The following is an 18,187-nucleotide window of genomic DNA, read 5'->3' on the forward strand; positions in this document are numbered from 1 at the left end:
ACACGTCGTAAAAACGTGTGCGCTCGACGCTTGGCTACGACGTGTTGCTTGTGTGCGAGCGTGCGCGCGCAGACCGACTATCCCCACTCCATCCCCACCGCCGCGGCACCGTCCGTGCTAACGTTCACGGCTGGGAACACTGAGTGCAGCGAGTGCCGTTCGCGCTGGTTCGCGCACTTCGCGCGCCCGCGCTACGGAAGGAGAGGAAATCTTGAGGATGCTTCGCCTCCTCTCTCTCTCTCTGTCTCCTCAATCTTGACCTCGGCGAGAAACAGGAGGGGGAGATTATGCGTTAATACATGCAACACGTGTACATATATACGTCAAAGTGGACAGCATATATGAAATTATATTGCAAACGGCGGGCCCAGAATTATGGATCGCGTCCGCGGAGCGGGCTCGTGTAAAGTCGGCCGCGCATGCGCGCGGCTTCTTCCCCGAGTTATCCAGGTCAGCTGGGAACGCCGCGACTCCGGCTCCACGTGTTTTCGGGCGGGGAGAGAGACAGATCGAAAACAAAGCCGCGACAAGCGCCGCGGAGATCTCCAGAGATCGCCTTCGGGTAGAATTAACGTTGTTCCGCGTGGAGGCCGCCACGGCGATCGGTCGCGATGGTGCGGAAGCTCAAGTACCACGAGCAGAAGCTGCTGAAGAAGGTGGACTTCCTGTCGTGGCAGGCCGACAACAATCTCCACGAGGTTAAGGTCCTGAAGCGTTACTGCATCCAGAGGAGATCGGACTACACGGTGTACGTGGGATCTGTTAAGTTGTTTACTTGTTTACATGCGATGTAAAAATGTCGCTTACCGAAAATTCGCGGTACAAGCTGTGCCAAGTGGAGGAAAGTCCCCCGCTACGAGATAGGCTCCTAATATGAGACAGCAGGCTCTCAACGTCCAAATTCAATCACGATCTTCTTTTGCGGCGACAACGCGGCGTCCAACGATGAATTTTCCACCAAACAGATCCCATTCCAAGAGTGAACTCGCAACGGAACCGACGGACTGCGCCTTGTTAATTTAGTAGAAACCCCGCTGTCTCATATTAGGAGCCTGCCGTCCAACAGAGGACTTTCCTGCATTGATAAAATACGAATATACTTTGCAATGAGCAAAATATATCACTCAAATAAACAGGCAAAGTAGGTTGGCACCTGTCGAAATGATTGCAGCTACAACAAACTGTCGCGCGACATACGCGAGCTGGGTAAGAAGATCAAGGAGCTCGAGCCCGACGATCCTTTCCGCATCGAGCAGAGCGCGCTGCTGCTGGAGAAGCTGTACATGATGGGCCTGATCTCGACCAAGTGGGACTTGTCGCAGACCCAGAAGGTGACCGCCAGCTGCTTCTGCAGACGGCGGCTGCCGGTCGTTATGGTGCGCAGCAAGATGAGCCAGACGATATCGATGGCGACGAAATTGATAGAGCAGGGCCACGTCCGTGTCGGCGTGGAGGTCGTAAAAGACCCCGCGTTCTTGGTGACGAGGTAACGCGCTTCGCAATTATTTGCCGCTCGCATCGCGCGCATAGTTTGGAGAACCGAGTGTGAACGGGTGTCAATTGTGTCTTGCAGAAATTTGGAGGACTTTGTGACGTGGGTGGACACGTCCGCTATCAAGAAACACGTACTGGAGTACAACAACGAGGTGAGAAACCGCTGTCAGCCTTTACTGTACGTCATTGTAATACACAGCTTCGTAAGTGTATATTAATAATATATATTTTTGTCTTGCAGAGAGACGACTTTGACATAGTATAATCTACAGGTCGACTGCTTTACTCGTAAAATTGTACGTATTTTTATAAAACAAATATATATTTATTTGTCTAGCAATATATATATGTATAAATCTACTAATAAAAAGAAGGATCGTATCGTCATCCACATAGTCCAACACGGCTCCAATGTAAGTACCTCTCTTCTCTTCCTCCTCTATTTGGCACTAACTTATCAATTTATATAATAAATTTTAGTCGACCTTATCTGGGATGTGTTTAATGTTTTTTTTTTTTTTAATTGGGATATACAGGCGACGTTTCGACCATCGGTTCTGGTCCTTCTCAAGCCGTTACTAAAATACAATAAAATTTGAACACTATATGTAGAGTATGTTTGATATAATAGTTGTATAAATAAAATGCACATAATATAATTCTGGTTTGTCCACGTGGATTTTATAAAACAAAACGTCGCCTGTATATCCCAATTTAAAAAAAAATACATTAAACACATGCCAGATAAGGTCGACTAAAATTTACTATATTTATTATCACTGGCAACCTTAAGAGATCCCCAAGTTATCAATTTATAGTTTCTTGATTGTCAATTAATTTATTTCTTACCGTTGCTTGACTGTTAGTTTTTACTTACTGGCTCATCATGTTATATTCACTTGCGCCGTTTGTTTTGTACTACCGTCTCTTAATTTATTACAATTTTGTATCACTGACTGCGTATTCTACGTCTATTTTTAATTCGCGAGTCGATATATGTATTTAATTGTATTTATTACTTTTTTATTATACTGAAGATAAGGACCGAAACGTATATATACATTTGCTATTAAAATAAAGTAACTTTATCGGACATTACAATCTCGTTCAGGCTCTGAGACCCTTCTATTATTCTTTGATTTTATCATACGAGCCATTGTTATTCAATAAAAAGAACTAAATATTCTTCATTTTTTGTTCATAGACACATTAATTGCACATAGACATTTCTTAAGGATTGTTGCTTTAAACAGCATTTTTGGTTCTAAAAAGGTTTTCTTTCTTAGCAAACATCAAGTAACGATTGGGTAACATCAATATTATAATTTTCTACTTAAACAACATTATACTTATATTGTTGAGTGGTAAATTGTAATTACTAATGTTATGTAACTATTGGTTTCTTCTGGATTGTTACGTGTGTAAAGAAGTCGTTTTCTTCTCGTTATCGGGATTCTTACAAAAGATACGAGTACACGCACGCTTTATCGCAAAATAAATTAGGTACACACGGATTCGTTGTAATGAGATAAACTTTATTAAAAGTCGGATTAGTCGTCACCACTTTGTACGAATCACTTGAACATAATAATCGCCTTAACGTAAGGGCGCGTTCGCGTAATCGCAAATGCGTAGGGATCTTCGCTACGTCGGTTCAACGTAGATGCGACACATCCGACCCTTGAGTTTTATTCACAACCGGCGTTCGCAAACGGTTTAAAAACGACCGGCTATGCACATCGGTATTTTTCGTATGACACAACCAAGATGGAAATCAGATTTACAATATACCTTCGCTATTTAGTCTTCGTGTTTCGGTGTTCAGTTTCTGCTTGCAATACCGAAGATCGCATTTAAGGTGCACGCGAGAATTGAAGATCAGGATGGTCGCATCTGGCGCTAGACCGCCGAAAAAAAGAGCAAGGGTACGATAATATGCATCTTTACACAATTCGCTGACACCACGGAGATTAGATCAACATTGATGAACGGAACGCGTGTCTTGGAGTTTATTAATACGTCAGGTCCTTGGTCGGAATCGGCATTTGGGAAACGCAGCGTCGATTGGAACGACGAAGGTAAAACGCATGGAGCAGAGCGGTGAATTATTACCACGTGCATTCCGAGCAGCCACTCATTCATATACTTATAATGATAATTAGTATTTATTATGATTATGATACAAATGTTACATGTTAATATCTTTATAGTAATCGGCAGTCTCTGTGCTGGTCTCTGTGACATCGCCACCGCGTTAAGTAATCTTTATTACGTTCTAGAGAGCACTCGGAGCATCCACTTCCCTCCCTCTCTCTCTCTCTCTCTCTCTCTCTCTTCTTTCCTTCCTTCCGCACGCACTCTTCTAGAACGTAATCGACAGATCAAACGGGGGCGTGTGTCGGCTCAGGTCCCTAAGTATCTCCTCCTTCTCCTTCCCCTCCTTCACCGTCAACTATTTACATAATTGCCTTGCGAAATCTCTCCGTAATACGTTGCATTTATTCACGGAAGGAAAAGAAAAACGGAAACGTTTACGTCGCTCCTGCTCCGGATTCTTACCTATCCCCGCGGCGTGCCGTCCACGCCGGGCCACACGGTGAAATTTTTACTCTGATTCGAAATGAAACGTGAGTCGTGAATCGCGCGTTTTTTTTTGCCCCACGGCACAAAACGCGCTTACGTGATTACTTTCGATACCCGCAGTGAAATATCGTACAAAAGAAAGAAGCAAAGACGAAGCGAAAAAGTAACGAAGGGGAAACAAGTAACATAATACGCTTTGCGCGGCTGTCAATTAATGGTCGATAGCCGAGGCGTCCATTAACATTCGCGAGATACAATAATACCTATCGAACGTGTTTCGTATTATCTATCTATTGTTCAATTCTTCTTACGTGGAGATATACTGTTACTTATAGAATTTCGCGCCAACTGGCTGTTCGCGACTTTTGTTCCCTCCCCGAAAGAAAAATTCAATTCTTTCCTCACTGATCATCCTACTGGTCTTTGTACAAGTTCGTTAACGTATTCTATTCTATCGATTAATCTTAACGGGATACTCAGCGAATTACGTTGCCCGCGCACGGCCTCGAAACAAAGCGTGTCGCGCAACGAAACGCAGATACACGGATTTCCGTAAACGGCAGTGCCGTTTCGCGAATATGCTGCTCACTTGAGAAACTCTGTAAGACGCTGAGCATCGCGCCAAACTCGAATTTGCAAACCTACATCGCTATATCTGGGGTCGCCCACAAATTCTGAGAAATTGTGACAAGGTCCTCCCGCTGGCTATTTCTCAGGTTTTGGTGAGTTCACCGACTTTAAGCATCCATGCTTCTTTCGATATTCGAATGTCAGAACCGAGATGGCAAAGTAACAAGGTATGTTTTTGTAGAAAGGTCGCACGATGGTAACGGAATGGTGTAACGAGAATGAGAAAAGGGCGGTTTGCGGGTAAACTGTATATACGCCGTTTAAATGCGATTCGCAGCAGCGAGGGGAGTTTCGTATCACAATGAAATGGCCAGCTTAGCGCGGTATTGATAAACGTGCGAAAGTTTCCGAAAGAACAAATGGATGACTGCTCCGATAGAAACGAAAAAGATTCTTACAGTTGTACACTACTATCTACAAAAACTTCAATGTACCTTTCCTTTAAATTTTAATATTCTCTTCGTATTATGCTCGTGTTTGCAATAAATAGTGTAAATTTTACATAGGCGGTTTTACATATGCTACTGTACAAGACGAAGTGCAAAAGGACTTATACCTTCCCCACTCCTCCAATTTAAATATAAATTTACCGATACAAATAAATCTACAACGTGAGACTCAAAAATGTCATTTTTCACATAACAAAACCTGGACGTTGGAAAAAAAGGATTTCCGAGAATACATCGTTGAAATTTGAAAGTAGCGTCACATTGCGGATCGCAGTGACGTCTCCCTTTAGAGATCCGCTATTAAGATGACTTAATTTGTTAATAAAAGGTTTACCTCGTAAAGCAGAAAAGAATTAAAGCCGCTTATTATTATCCATTACGCTACATTCACTTCACAGGGCCAGTCGTTCCATCCTTGGGCAAAATGTTTAGTAGTTTATTTGACAAGTAAATATCTTACGTATCTGCCTGGATCGTAGTAGCATCGGCTATAATGCAGACAGAGCGATAAGGTCGATTTGATGAACGTTGGAAAGACTGGTCCTTCAATATCGAATTTACGCTTTTGTTAATCCTCCAATACTATGCTATCTGACAGTGAATCCCAGTCCCTCTATGCCTGTGACATTTCGCGGTTAATAAAATTATCAACGAGTAACCGAATAATTCTCCCTCTCCACGGTGTATCAATCGGATCGGGTCCAAACTTTATTCGTCTTAACTAAACTTATGTTTCCAGAGCATCGAATCAAGCATTAGATAGTATTTTCACTGTAGAACTCGTGGGTGAAAATGCGAATGGAAATTATAGAACAAACGTCAGACGTAAATCGCGGATAGACATAAGCTTTGGAAGATTGACAATGTACCCATTTTTCCCATTCAAAGTCGTGATTTTTACAAATTATATTTTTACATACCGGAATGCACGTGGTGACATTCATTTATGCGTCATTGCAATTTTATGGCTGCGAAATAAATGTGACAACGATGAAAGTTTCCTCATCGATCTTAGTGTCAGCTATTGGCAAAAGGATGCACATCATCGCCGGATTAACGTACGGACAACGTGATTTTTCACGACAGATAAGTACAAGACGGTTCTTTTTTTGTGCTCAGCTTCTTCTGAAGAATATCTACGCATTCTCTATTTGACACAGTAAACTGCATTTCTTTTCTTTTTATTACATGCCGCGGTAACGAGTGGATAGATTATTGCATATCAACAATATCATTGTTTAACACAATGGTTACGTCACGAAACACTTTCCCAAAGATGATTTTGCAGCACAAGTAGAGTGTCTACGTGCGCTACCCGATATATTCATATTACGATACACGATAAGCAGTTTTAGTGCTTATTAAAACTCATACATATAAACGTACGAGCGATATAGATAAATTATCAATAAAATTTCTACCCAATAATCATCCCTGATTATTCAGTAGAGACGAAGCCGCCTCTCGATGCTCGCGCCGCGCGCGTCCGAGGGGGGCAAAATCAATATTTTTCGTACACTCAAAAGTTGAAGATTTAAATAAGTTTAAATTGCATCCTCTCACGATTGACTTGAAACGGAGAGAGACGCAAAGAGGACGCGAGCAATAACATCTACGTTAGATATCTAGTTAGAGATCCTGATAGATCTTGAAACGTTTCTTCCACAATTGCTACTCGGATATGCATACTGAATAGTTCTCGTCCAATACGCACAGTATGTATATCATATGGATGGAATCACAAATCGGTAACGCTTTATAAAAATGGAAAATCCCGTCAGTGGCGCGCCAGTGACGATTATTATGCTATTGCCCTGTGATTTTGACAATGAAATCGGCCGAACCTCTAGAATCCAAATGAATTTGTATACCCAAGACTGATTCTCGCATTGTTAAACCTCCTTGGACAAACGAGAGATAATGTTGAATGAGAGATAAGCGAGTTCCGCGACGGAAGAGCGCGAGAACGTGCGACGAGCGAACTCTTTACGTAATCACAGTAGGCGCGTTGCGATCAGTATGCTTATGGAGTTCGCTTAATTCTAGCGCGATATTAATTAAAGGTTTTAAGACCAGTTGTGCGTCTTTCACGAAAGTAACCGGATCATCCTCGTAACTATCGATATACATACGGATAGTGGCACCAGAACTTCCCGTCCCGGATAAGCGGAATATTATGCGGGAGCCGTCCGCAAACAATATCCGCAATCCCTAATGCACAAAGTGTTATGTAATTAGCTCGAAGACACGAGATCAGGTAGCATGCGATCGTAGAACGTACCTGTTTCGTAGCTTTGCTACCATCGACAGGATCCGTGTAGGAGTAATTGTCCGCCTGCTTAACGATATACTCTTTACCTTCGCACTGCAGCTTCCTGCCGATAAAATCTGGCTTCTGAATCAGGGCCTCGATACTCTGCATCATTTTATCCGCGCACGCGGAGTCGCAATTCTCATAATCGTATCTGTAATCAACGATACATCCGACAATTTAGGAAACCTCGGATCAATAGGTATTTAAATACGTATTCGAAAATGACCAAAAAATATATACATACCTAGTAAAGAAATTTCTCCCATAAACTTTCCAGTGATCCAATAAAATGTTTTCCACAGATTTTCCCAGTCCCGCGATTACATTGAGCCACGCCAGACACGCCCATATTCCATCCTTCTCGCGGATATGATCGGAACCGGTGCCGAAACTCTCCTCTCCGCATAGCGACAGATTTGCAGCATCCATGAGATTTCCTGTAAAAGTGACATATTAAAACAGGCACTGTGCGAAACGAATTTTGAATACGACAAAAGTGAAAAGCTCCGCGTACCAAAGTACTTCCATCCAGTGGGAACCTCGAAGAATTTCGCCCCATTTTTAGCGGCGACTCTATCGACAGCCGCAGCCGTTGGCATTGATCTAGCATATCCTCTAACGCCAGTCGTTTGGAAATACGGAATTAATTTTAGATTAGCAGCTAACACCGCTAAGGAATCGGAAGGAGTGACGAAGAAAGCTTTCCTGCCTAAGATCTGCAAGTGCAGGCACCAATTTCGTGAAACAATTTCCCGTCCGGGCCAATTTTCCAGACGACTTTTCCGATCTCGCTCACCATATTTCTGTCTCCGTCTCCGTCGAAAGCCGCGCCGAAGTCGTACGGTCCTTCCTTCATAGCATTCACTAAATCTTTGGCATAAGTTAAATTTGGATCGGGGTGTAGACCACCGAAATCTTCTAACGGCTTCACATTCACTAAGCATGTGTCATCGACACCTAATTCGGTGCTAAATATTCGCTTCACGTACGGCCCCGTAACTGAAAATGATCGAGGACTCCTATTACAACGGTCCGGATATCAGAGGCAGAGGCCAAGTGCAAATTGTACAATGCCTAACCTCCGTTCATCGAATTGATGAGAACCTTGAACGCCGGCCGGTCCGCGCCGCCTTGCAGCAGCTTTTTAATACTCGCAAAGTCAAAAATCTCCCTCATAAGCTCCACGTAGTCGTCGACGGAATCAATTACGTCGACGGCAAACGGCCTGCCGTCCACGTCGACGGAGATACTCTGCACCTTGTCGATATCCACGCCAATGTCGGGGACAATCTTGTAACACTGGAGCGTCTGGGTGATCTCGTAGATCCTGTTCGTCACGTTGTCCGGAGCGGGGCCGCCGTTGTCGCAATTGAATTTAATGCCGAAGTCGGCGTCGGGGCCACCGGGATTGTGCGACGCAGTCAAGACGATCCCACCTTGCGTTTTATATTTTCGTATTATAGTCGACACCGCCGGCGTCGAGAGAATGCCATTTTGACCAACTATTAACTTTCTTACCTAAAAGGATGAGAAGAAACTTTTTAATGCAACATCACAATATCTCCCTCGCAATCTGTAGATAATCTCTCGCAAGAGAATAAAAGTAACACGCCGCTAGTAAGGAATCCGTCTGCTTTCCGACACAAGGCTTCGAGCTTGTTAAAGCTACCAAACTACAATTGCTGCCAATCATTTCTACCCGTGCAGAGTAACTTTAACCCCGGTTTAACTTACCTTTCGTCTCTTTCCAATTCCTGAAACTAGAAAAGAGGAAGTTAAGCCACGCTCAAAGTTAATCTGCATCGATAGAAACGGGGGCCATCGGTCTCTGTCATCAGATCCCTTCGATACAATGCTCGACACGGCCTTACCCCGTTCGCCGCGGCGATCCGGATGATCTTCGCCACCGCCTCCCTGCCGTAAAACCGCCCGTCGCCGCCGACGACGAGGGTGCAGCCGGTCAGCTGATCGCCCAGGGCGTGCAGGATCGCCTGCACGAAGTTCTCCGTGTAGTGCTCCTGCTGGAAGACCCTGACGGCCTTCCGCAGGCCCGAGGTGCCCGGCTTCTGGCCCTCGTACGCCCGGCTGCTCACCGTCAGGCTCGTCACCGACGTCGCGGTTGTCATGCTCGGCACGGTGCTGTCCGCGGGCGTGCTGCAACCGACAGAGCGAAGAAACGATGAGAAACAAGACGCCGGACGGTCGAGGTTAATCCGTTGGCCGCGATCGGCGAGGGGACAGCCCGGACGAGACGTGTACGCTCGCGACGGCCGTGCGGTAACTGTCGGCGGGCCGAACTTTGCCTGTCAATGACACGCAAGGGCACGGGCGCCCGGTCGCCGCCATCTTGGAAGATCGCGCGCGCCAGCTGTCGCGCGGCGGCGCACGTGCACGCCGCGATCGAGAATCACGTGGGCCGCGCGCCGTTGACACCTCGCCCGGTCAGGCACCCCGCGTCCCAGGGAGGACCGGAGGTCCGCGAAGGGCGAGCAAAAGATTACTGACAGCCGTTTTGGCAACTGTGCATCGGTGTATCATTCGTCAACTCTATTCTTTCCGCGGAAAGTATCTAGAGATACTATCTAAGATACTCCGGAGTATCGACTGTTTTTTCCCCCCTAAATCTCGCAAGCTTTACAATTCAGTGTTTTGTCCATTTTGGAAATTTTAGCGTCAAGGATTTAATCTTTTTTAATAGGTTATTGTTCACGGAATGAGGTATACTTCTTCCCAATATGTTAATGAAAAGAAGAATAATGATTCTTATGCCATCTTAAGAGACGGAAAAATTGTAAAACTAAAATACAATGCTATATGACATCATTGAAAGAAATTTTACTTCTTGTGCAAACGGTTAAATGTTCCAAACATTTATTAGTTCAAAACGATTACGTGGTTCTGAGATATGTCCGCAAAATTAAAAGAATTGATAAAATGTTGTGCATCAAACTGTCTCTCATCAAACAACCCTAGCTGTGTTGTGATGAATTTACCCTGTAATACCTATGTGTGTGGACTGCCTTTTGGTTGCTACCGAGATTAATAATTAATCTAAAAGCTTTAAAATGATGGGTATGGAATGTGGAGTTTTAAATATTTTTTTATTTTTTACACATAAATAAATACATTTCAGTAAATTCATATATTTATTAATAATTAAAGTTTAATATACAAAGAACGTGGAAAATTAGGAATTTTAAAGGCTGTCAGCGTTATAACTACTGTTATGAATAATTTATTCTCAGACAAGTTAAGTTTTTTTAAGAAAGTATCTTAAATCCATAAACTTTATTCTTCTGCTAATAATTAGATTAAGATATTAAGCATTTTAACATTTGTATTTGATTATGCAAATAAAGTGTTATTTAACTTGTGACAAGTAGATATTGACCCCCTTCCCCCTTCTATGTAACTAAAAATTGGCTGCGTTCCGATATTCACTGCCAGTACTGAAAATGTATAGTATACGTAACGTAAACTATAGATTTTCAGTACTGGCAGTGAATATCGGAACGCAGCCATAATTTCAAATCATGAATGCAAGGGGTGTGTACAATGTTACCAAAACGTTCATAAACTTCTTTCATAAGAATGTTTCTTAGGCTGTCATTCCTAAGTCATTTGCGTAAACGGCCTACAATTTGCCGTATCAAGAACGTTTACTGAACGAAGGAAAAACACTTGTATTTCGGAGTCGGGCAAAGCGTTTCTTGGGCATTTTCAAGCAGTTTGCGTTAATGCTTTACCAAACGTTCACTACACCTCTATAATTCGTCACATTGGAGGAGCGTTTGCTGAATGAAGGAAAAACGTTTGTCTTACGGCGTTAGGAAAAACGTTTGCTAAATGTTTGAAAAGTCTGATAACAAACTCTCTGCACAAAGATGTATCAGTGTTTACTGATCGTTCTCTGAAAAGTGTTGCCTTAACATTGTAGAACTTTTATGAAACGTTATATACTCGTACAGTATTTTATAAGCGTTCTGAAAGCGTTCAAAACATAATTGTGTAAGCATTCTCATAAAGTTTGAAAGCGTATGATCTTTTAAAAAACCTTCATTTAACGGTTATCAACGCTTTATAAAGCTTGTTATTTTCGCCAGGGTACAGCAATGTTGCAATATTGTAGCAATGTTATTGCAATGTAAATAGCAAGTTTTGTGCCGTACCGGATTCTTTTTCATTTAATAAGTTGATCTTTGTGTTAATAAATGTTATCTATGCGTTACTCGATGCCAAGAGCTATTCTTGAAAAGAGAATACTTGATAATGTGAATTAAATATATCATATACGAATTTGCGTCTACCAGTCGATCACTTCAGCGATCCTGCGAATCGCTCTAATCTTTTTAACCCGAATTTGCCACAAAACAGCAGATACGGATGGATGAAGAGGTGAAGAACGTTCGCGTAATCGCCAGTATACGTAATAGTACAGATAACAGTTTCATAGATAAATGACGCATGGATCAGCAACGCGGAAGCTGAATGGGAAGATAGAAATGGACAATTTTCGGCCCGCGAATCGTTCGATAAACGAAAGACGAGAGAATAGACAAGCGCCAATAATTCGAACGATTCGCTGCCCCAAGCTGAAACCGAGCCATTTAACAAGTCGACAGACGTGAAAAAAATCACAAGTTTAATTCGCGTGTTTGACGTCAGCATACTTTACATTGCTCCGAATTAAGATATCACAGAGCAAACGTCTCTCTCTCTCTCTCTCTCTCTCTCTCTCTCTCTCTCTCTCTCCCCCTCCCTCCCCCCTCTCTCTCTCACTCTCTCTTTCTCGGGCGTCTTACATACGCGCCGCTGAGAGATAAATGGACAGGGTCGCAAGTTCGACGTTTGACGTGGTAGTAATAAGAGGAAGACCGCGTTTAATTGCGGCGAAAGGGAAGCCCGGGTACCTATCGTGGAAAAGTTCGAGATGGATTCCGATCAGACTAATTCCGCAGAAAAAACGCACTTTCTCTAAAAAACACAATGGAAGTCTAGGAAATAATTGGCCAATTCCGATCGGAATCCATTCCGAATGTTTCCACGATGACGTACCCTCGCGAATGCTGTACGACGCCAGGGAAACATTATCGTTAATTTTCCACAATAAAAAGATCTCCACCGCCGCGGGAATCTCCACGGGGAAACACGCGGTCATACGAACGGTCGAGATTGAAATGGACGGGCGGTCGTTCGCGGGATTATTTCACACCGTCGCCGTGTGAAGGAAGGACTGTGTCCACAATGCTGGAAGTTGGACCAAGTTCCAGCATCGTGGACACAGGCCTGGAGAGAAGGATGACCTAACGAAACGAGCACAATTACGAGCTCATAAACACTCGCGCGTCGATCATTCGGATTATCTCGACGACGGATTGGCGGGCTGCCTTCCCGCGAGAGATCGCAATTCTATCTGTAACGCAAAATGAAAGAACTCTCGTAAGACCTGGTTTTTCCGAACGTCGCTTAACTTTAATCTTGGTTCTAACTAACAATAAGATTAAACGACGTTGGAAAAACCGGGCCCAAAAGTCAATTAGTGGATCCACTGAAAACGGCGGATAGTCACTGATTTACAGTGATAAATATACAACTGCAAATCGCAGTAGTAAACTTACGAAGGCCTGTGTCCACGTTAATAGAACTTGGTCCAAGTTTCAGTTCCGAGAAATGTGTGGCCAATCAACTTGCAGCTATTCCATAATAATTCTCGAAACTAGAACTTGGTCCAAGCATCGTGGACATAGGCCTTAACTCCGGATCAGTGACTATTCATTGTTTTCAGTGATAATCCACCGATTCACTCTCAAGAGAGAAAAGATGTCACGCCGGTACTATTTTCGCCCTCGCGGGGTCCGAGCTCCAGCCTCGTTGCGAACGACGAGATCGGGATGGGAAGGTGAGCCGAAATCGCCGACGATCCCCGGGGGTAGCGGCAACGTTCGGTATCCACTGTCTAAAAGTCAATCAGTGGATTTTCACTGAAAATCGTGAATAATAACTGACTCACAGTTACAAGAGACCACTGTGATTTTCATATGTACGCTTATAACTGCAAATCAGTGACTATTCACTGTTTTCAGTGATAATCCACTGGCTGACTTTTAGAGAGCAAGGGAGAAGGCGAGACTCCGGCGAAAGAGTCACGCGATCGTCGCGACTTTTAACCGCGCTCGTTCGACGGATGCGCGCGCGCGGCGCGATCGCGATCGTTGGAAAAACTGGAGGGAGGCATGTTGAGTCAAGGATACCGCCGGGAGACCGAAGTCCGCGAGCTTATAAAACCGGGACGTACCTACTCCCAAACCCAGTTTTCCAGACTAGGGTTCGCGCGATCGGTATAGCCGAGGGTCTCGCCCCCGAGATCCCCCGATCGCCGGCCGTCCAGTCTACGTCACAGGGACCAGGCCCGGGTCGATCGCGTTAGCGGGAGTAGAAGAAGAAGAAGAAGAAGAAGAAAAAGAAGAAGGAGAAGATAGTGAGTTTGAATCGTTGGAAATCCTTCAGTTTCGCGCGCGCGACGGCGGGCGCCGCGGGTGGCAGGCCGATTAGCGGATTATCATGCTAAAAACTGTCGCCGATAACTTTTCGCGCGATCCCGCGCGGCTAATCGGCTAATTTGGACCGCGGGAAGACACATTTATCGTGTCGATAAGACCGCATGTGCGTGTCGTAAGAAGCAGTTATTGAATACGCTATCTGGCGCTCGCACCTCGCGGGGTGATACACGGCGTTTCGATACAGTTTCGCGTCGAAGGGGGGAAAAAGGAAGAGCAAGGGGGGAAAAAAAGACTACGCGGGAGGAAATCTCTCTCTCTCTCGAGCATGATTACGTAGTTCAATGCGACGTAGAACGCGCGCTTGTCGTTCGCGCCTCGTGTGCCTCCCGGAGTGAGTACTCGCGCGCATCATCCGTCCCGTCTTAGACTCCGACTCGCCCGAGGAGCCGTCGCGCTCTCGAGGAGGCCACCGAGGAAAACGTTAAAAGGAAAGAAAGACTTTTCCTCGTTACAGCGACATTTCGTTTTTCTTTTCCCGCCGGCTTCAGAGACATTATGTATAAGTCCCGTGTTTACCCAGGCAGCGATTCCTCGCTGACGCGGGACAGCGGTTCCGAGAGCACGCCGCTGATCTCGTCGGAGTCCCGCACGAGTCCGGAGCCGGCGATATTCGGCGATTCGGAGACGAGCGACCTGGACCCGAGCCCGGCCAGCTGCTCTTTCATGTAAGACGTGCACGAGACGCATCCGCGAGGGAGATTGTATTGTACTTTCGATACGTGGCTAATTGATCGCGTAATTCGTAAAGGCCTGTGTCCACGATGCTAGAACTTGGTCCAAGTCCCGAGACATGTGTAGCCAATCAACTTGCAGCCTTTACGGAATAGCTGCGAGTTGATCGGCAACACATTTCTCGAAACTAGAACTTGGACCAAGTTCTCGCATCGTGAACGCAGGCCTTCGCGTCCTCTCTGAAAGTCAATCAGTGGATTATCACTGGAAATCACAGTGGTATACTTAGAACTGCGAAACAGTGACTGCCCGGATAACACAGTGAAAACGCAAAGTATTTTTAAAGTTTTCCCCCTTTATGAATTGTAATTCTTCAGGAATCCATAGAAGAATACAATACGAATGATTGGGGGAAGTTACACGCACGATAATGCATCTCTGAGGAATACTTCAAAACGAGCCGATTGTGGCCGATTCTGAAAGGATTCTTCAGATATTCAGTTTTCTAATTCTACAGGTGTTTTCGTGAAAATTAAATTTCTACGGACTTACGTTCACCTTTGTGCTGTTCACTGTTTTCAGTGATAATCCACTGATCGACTTTTAGAGAGTAAATAATTGCGGATGTAATGAAGTGACGTGCACCAATTATGTTTGTGTCACTTGCCTCGCTTTTCACCAACGTCTAACTTTGATCCTCAATTGGTTTAAAGGATCGTCTACAATAGATGAAGTAAGCCTGGCGCAAGAAGTAAGAGTAGGAGTAAAGAAATGAATCATTCCCATTTCTTACTCCTACTTCAGCTCTGACGCTTAAGCCCAATGTCCACGATGCTAGAACTTGGTCCAAGTCCTTGGTCCGAGAAACGTGTAGCCAATAAAATTGCCGCTTTTCCGTAAAAGCTACAAATTGATTGGTTACAAATTTCTCAATCCAAGAACTTGGTCCAAGTTCTGGCATCGTGGACACAGGCCTTTACTCTCGGCGAATTAGAGCGCAGTTCGACCAGTGCTACAAATATTTAAAAAATTTACGCCTGTACTTTAGCTTTTACACTGAAAGGTACAGGTTACGTTTTCTTACTTCTTACTACCTACTTCCAATGTAGACGTTTCTTAAGGGGTTACAACCCCTTCCCCCAAGCCAATTTTCGGTGATTTTTTTCAGGAATATAATATACACAAATGAAAATCTGTTTAACTCTTATGTTCTCTATGCATTAAAGTGTAAAACAGAATTTTTTATCAATTTTTCCTCAACAAAATGGCGGCGCCAGAGCCATGGATCCATAGTACCTCTTTGCGAAAGTCGCCCCACGGGCGGAAACAAAGCTCCCTCACCATTTGAGCTAGAACAAAAGATCAAAGATTTTTGAAAATATATAATATTTTCTTTCGAACTACGTACGGATTTTGCGTAATACCGTTTTTTTGTAAAAATAATGCGCGTTGAAAAAGAAAGTTGCACTTAAATTCCACACTTTAGATCCAAAGCTCTGGCGCCGCCATTTCGTTGAGGAAAAAGTCGTAAAAAATGTTTTTTATACTTCAATGTATAGAGAATAAATAGGAATAAACAGATTTTCATTTACGTTTATTATATTCCTGAAAAAAATCCCTGAAAATTGGCCTTTTTGGATTCTAGAATGTTGTAACCCCTTAATTAATTTTTGTCCTTCTAAAGGAACAGTTAGAAAGAGACAAAGGATGAATTCAACTGACAATGAGAGCAATGTTAAACGATGTTTGGAGAAAACCAGGGGGGTCGCAAAGAGGACTAGGCACGTGATTGTTTACATATCTTCCGTTACCTTATCTAGATATGGGAGCGTAGACAGCGCCGGTTACAACACGACCCTAGCTCTACCGAAGAGGCCAGTCTCCTCGAAACGAAATAGTGAATCGTTCGTTCCCGCAATGGCGAGTCCACCTTGCATAGTGAATCTCGACCACGAAAAGAAGTACGAGCCGCGCAATGTCGACCTGGTAAGCTGTATAATTGTGTTTTGTACGTTTCTTTCGTCAAAGAGGCCTGGATTACGAAGATCGACCCTTCGAGAAAAACGCGTTCATCGTTCAGCAGCATTTAATAATTGTTAAAAAGTAGCTACTTTAGTTTTCCAGCTGGAAAATTATTAAAAAATAAGCGACAATCGTTAGAAAATAGCTAGAGTACATATTTCGTATAGCAGTTTTCAATTTGGCATTGCATTTTTTTAATAATAAACAAGTTTCATCAAAAATGCTAAAAGTGAGCGACTTTGCCTCCTTTTAAGAGAACAGTTAGAAATAGACAAGGCTACTCACTTTTAGCGTTGCACTCTAGTGTTTAAGATACAGAATTGACCACAAGGTTCATTTTATTTAAACTCGATTTTTATATCAATTAAAACTAGCGATGTCAGGCCGATTTTAATAGAAAGACAATAGTTTTGATATCAGAAACTGCTAGGAACTTTCGGAAAACCGTCACGATAATAAATTTGTGCGTAACAAAGTGCAATAAGGATATTAATATACACTTGTCTGGGCGGGATCGGTAAATGCATCCCTGCTAACACAAGTCCGACTTCTACGATCTTACGCGTCACTCTTCTCATTTTCTCATTGTCAGACGAACGAAAGTTCAAACGCGAGGAAGACGCACGAGCTGGACTTCAAGTCTGGATCCCCGCAGTTTCAACCCGACATCGTGCAGGCTACCTGCAAGGATTTCAAGTCGAAGCAGAATTCGTTGGTCACCATGTGAGTGTCTCGAGATAAGATAGCCAAGTAATTAAGTAAGTAATTAGAGCAAAGTGGTGAAACAGCGGAAATGTTTCTCGCCTGCACGGACGGTGCACTCTTAACGACCGGCCCCTTAAAATCAATGAGTCGCCGACCGATACCCTTGTCCTAAATACCTTTTCCTAAGCTGAGCGCAGATAGCACTGTTCGACAGTGGACAGATTCACCAGATTAGAAATAATAGAATTTATCTATCGCTCGTCTCCCCGCATTCGAAGATTAAAATACCAGAAATCGTAATCGAACTTTGAATTATCGTGGTAACACTGGTTGTTGCTGGATAACGCATCTCACGCGTGATAAACGGTACTCTCTAAAAGTCAATCAGTGAATTATCGTTGAAAACAGTGAATACTTATTGATTCATAGTTACAAGGGTAATTATTTAGATTAACACACCCACCTCCAATAACCTTGGGCTTGACATATGTTGTCAAGGTTACCCTCCTGAGTAACGCTCAGAAGGATTTAGCCGGCGCTCGTTGTTTATTAAAAAGTTATAAACAAAAGAAGTTTCGCAAATGCTATGTAGTTCACGATATCATGTACGTTTAGGATGGCCTCACGTGGAAAGTTTCTGACACCATATACAATTCAAAGAAGGTATAAGTGTCTTTGAGTAATAGTTTTCGAGAAAAATGATGGAGTCTAAATCTTGTATCTTTTTAACGAATCAGTTGCAAGTGTCTTTAGCACGG

The 18,187-nt window shown here is 43.7% G+C and overlaps 3 protein-coding genes across 3 annotated transcripts in view; 2 read left to right on the plus strand and 1 right to left on the minus strand.

Annotated features, from left to right (window-relative positions):
• Positions 1 to 243: 243 nt before the first annotated feature.
• Positions 244 to 1,895, plus strand: LOC105560420 (U3 small nucleolar ribonucleoprotein protein IMP3). Its single transcript, XM_012009542.1, has 4 exons — positions 244 to 748; positions 1,172 to 1,486; positions 1,574 to 1,646; positions 1,736 to 1,895. The coding sequence occupies exons 1-4, from the start codon at positions 612 to 614 to the stop codon at positions 1,757 to 1,759; spliced, it is 549 nt and encodes a 182-aa protein (XP_011864932.1). The 5' UTR covers positions 244 to 611; the 3' UTR covers positions 1,760 to 1,895.
• A 1,113-nt stretch (positions 1,896 to 3,008) lies between these two features.
• LOC105560422 (phosphoglucomutase) lies at positions 3,009 to 9,830 on the minus strand. Its single transcript, XM_012009543.1, has 7 exons — positions 9,342 to 9,830; positions 8,550 to 8,988; positions 8,267 to 8,469; positions 7,985 to 8,186; positions 7,715 to 7,907; positions 7,438 to 7,621; positions 3,009 to 7,367 (listed from the first exon to the last, which is right to left on the minus strand). The coding sequence occupies exons 1-7, from the start codon at positions 9,594 to 9,596 to the stop codon at positions 7,143 to 7,145; spliced, it is 1,701 nt and encodes a 566-aa protein (XP_011864933.1). The 5' UTR covers positions 9,597 to 9,830; the 3' UTR covers positions 3,009 to 7,142.
• A 4,247-nt stretch (positions 9,831 to 14,077) lies between these two features.
• The window catches only part of LOC105560424 (sodium-coupled neutral amino acid transporter 9-like), an 11,956-nt gene continuing 7,846 nt past the window's right edge, over positions 14,078 to 18,187 (plus strand). Inside the window, exons 1-3 of the mRNA XM_012009547.1 lie at positions 14,078 to 14,695; positions 16,523 to 16,688; positions 17,317 to 17,447. Coding sequence (XP_011864937.1) covers positions 14,526 to 14,695; positions 16,523 to 16,688; positions 17,317 to 17,447 — 467 coding nt within the window. The 5' untranslated portion in view covers positions 14,078 to 14,525. The remainder of the gene's footprint in view (positions 14,696 to 16,522; positions 16,689 to 17,316; positions 17,448 to 18,187) is intronic.

This window comes from Vollenhovia emeryi, unplaced genomic scaffold, assembly GCF_000949405.1.
Source record: "Vollenhovia emeryi isolate VEMERY1.0 unplaced genomic scaffold, V.emery_V1.0 DF939231.1, whole genome shotgun sequence".
Taxonomy (NCBI): Eukaryota; Metazoa; Arthropoda; class Insecta; order Hymenoptera; family Formicidae; genus Vollenhovia; species Vollenhovia emeryi.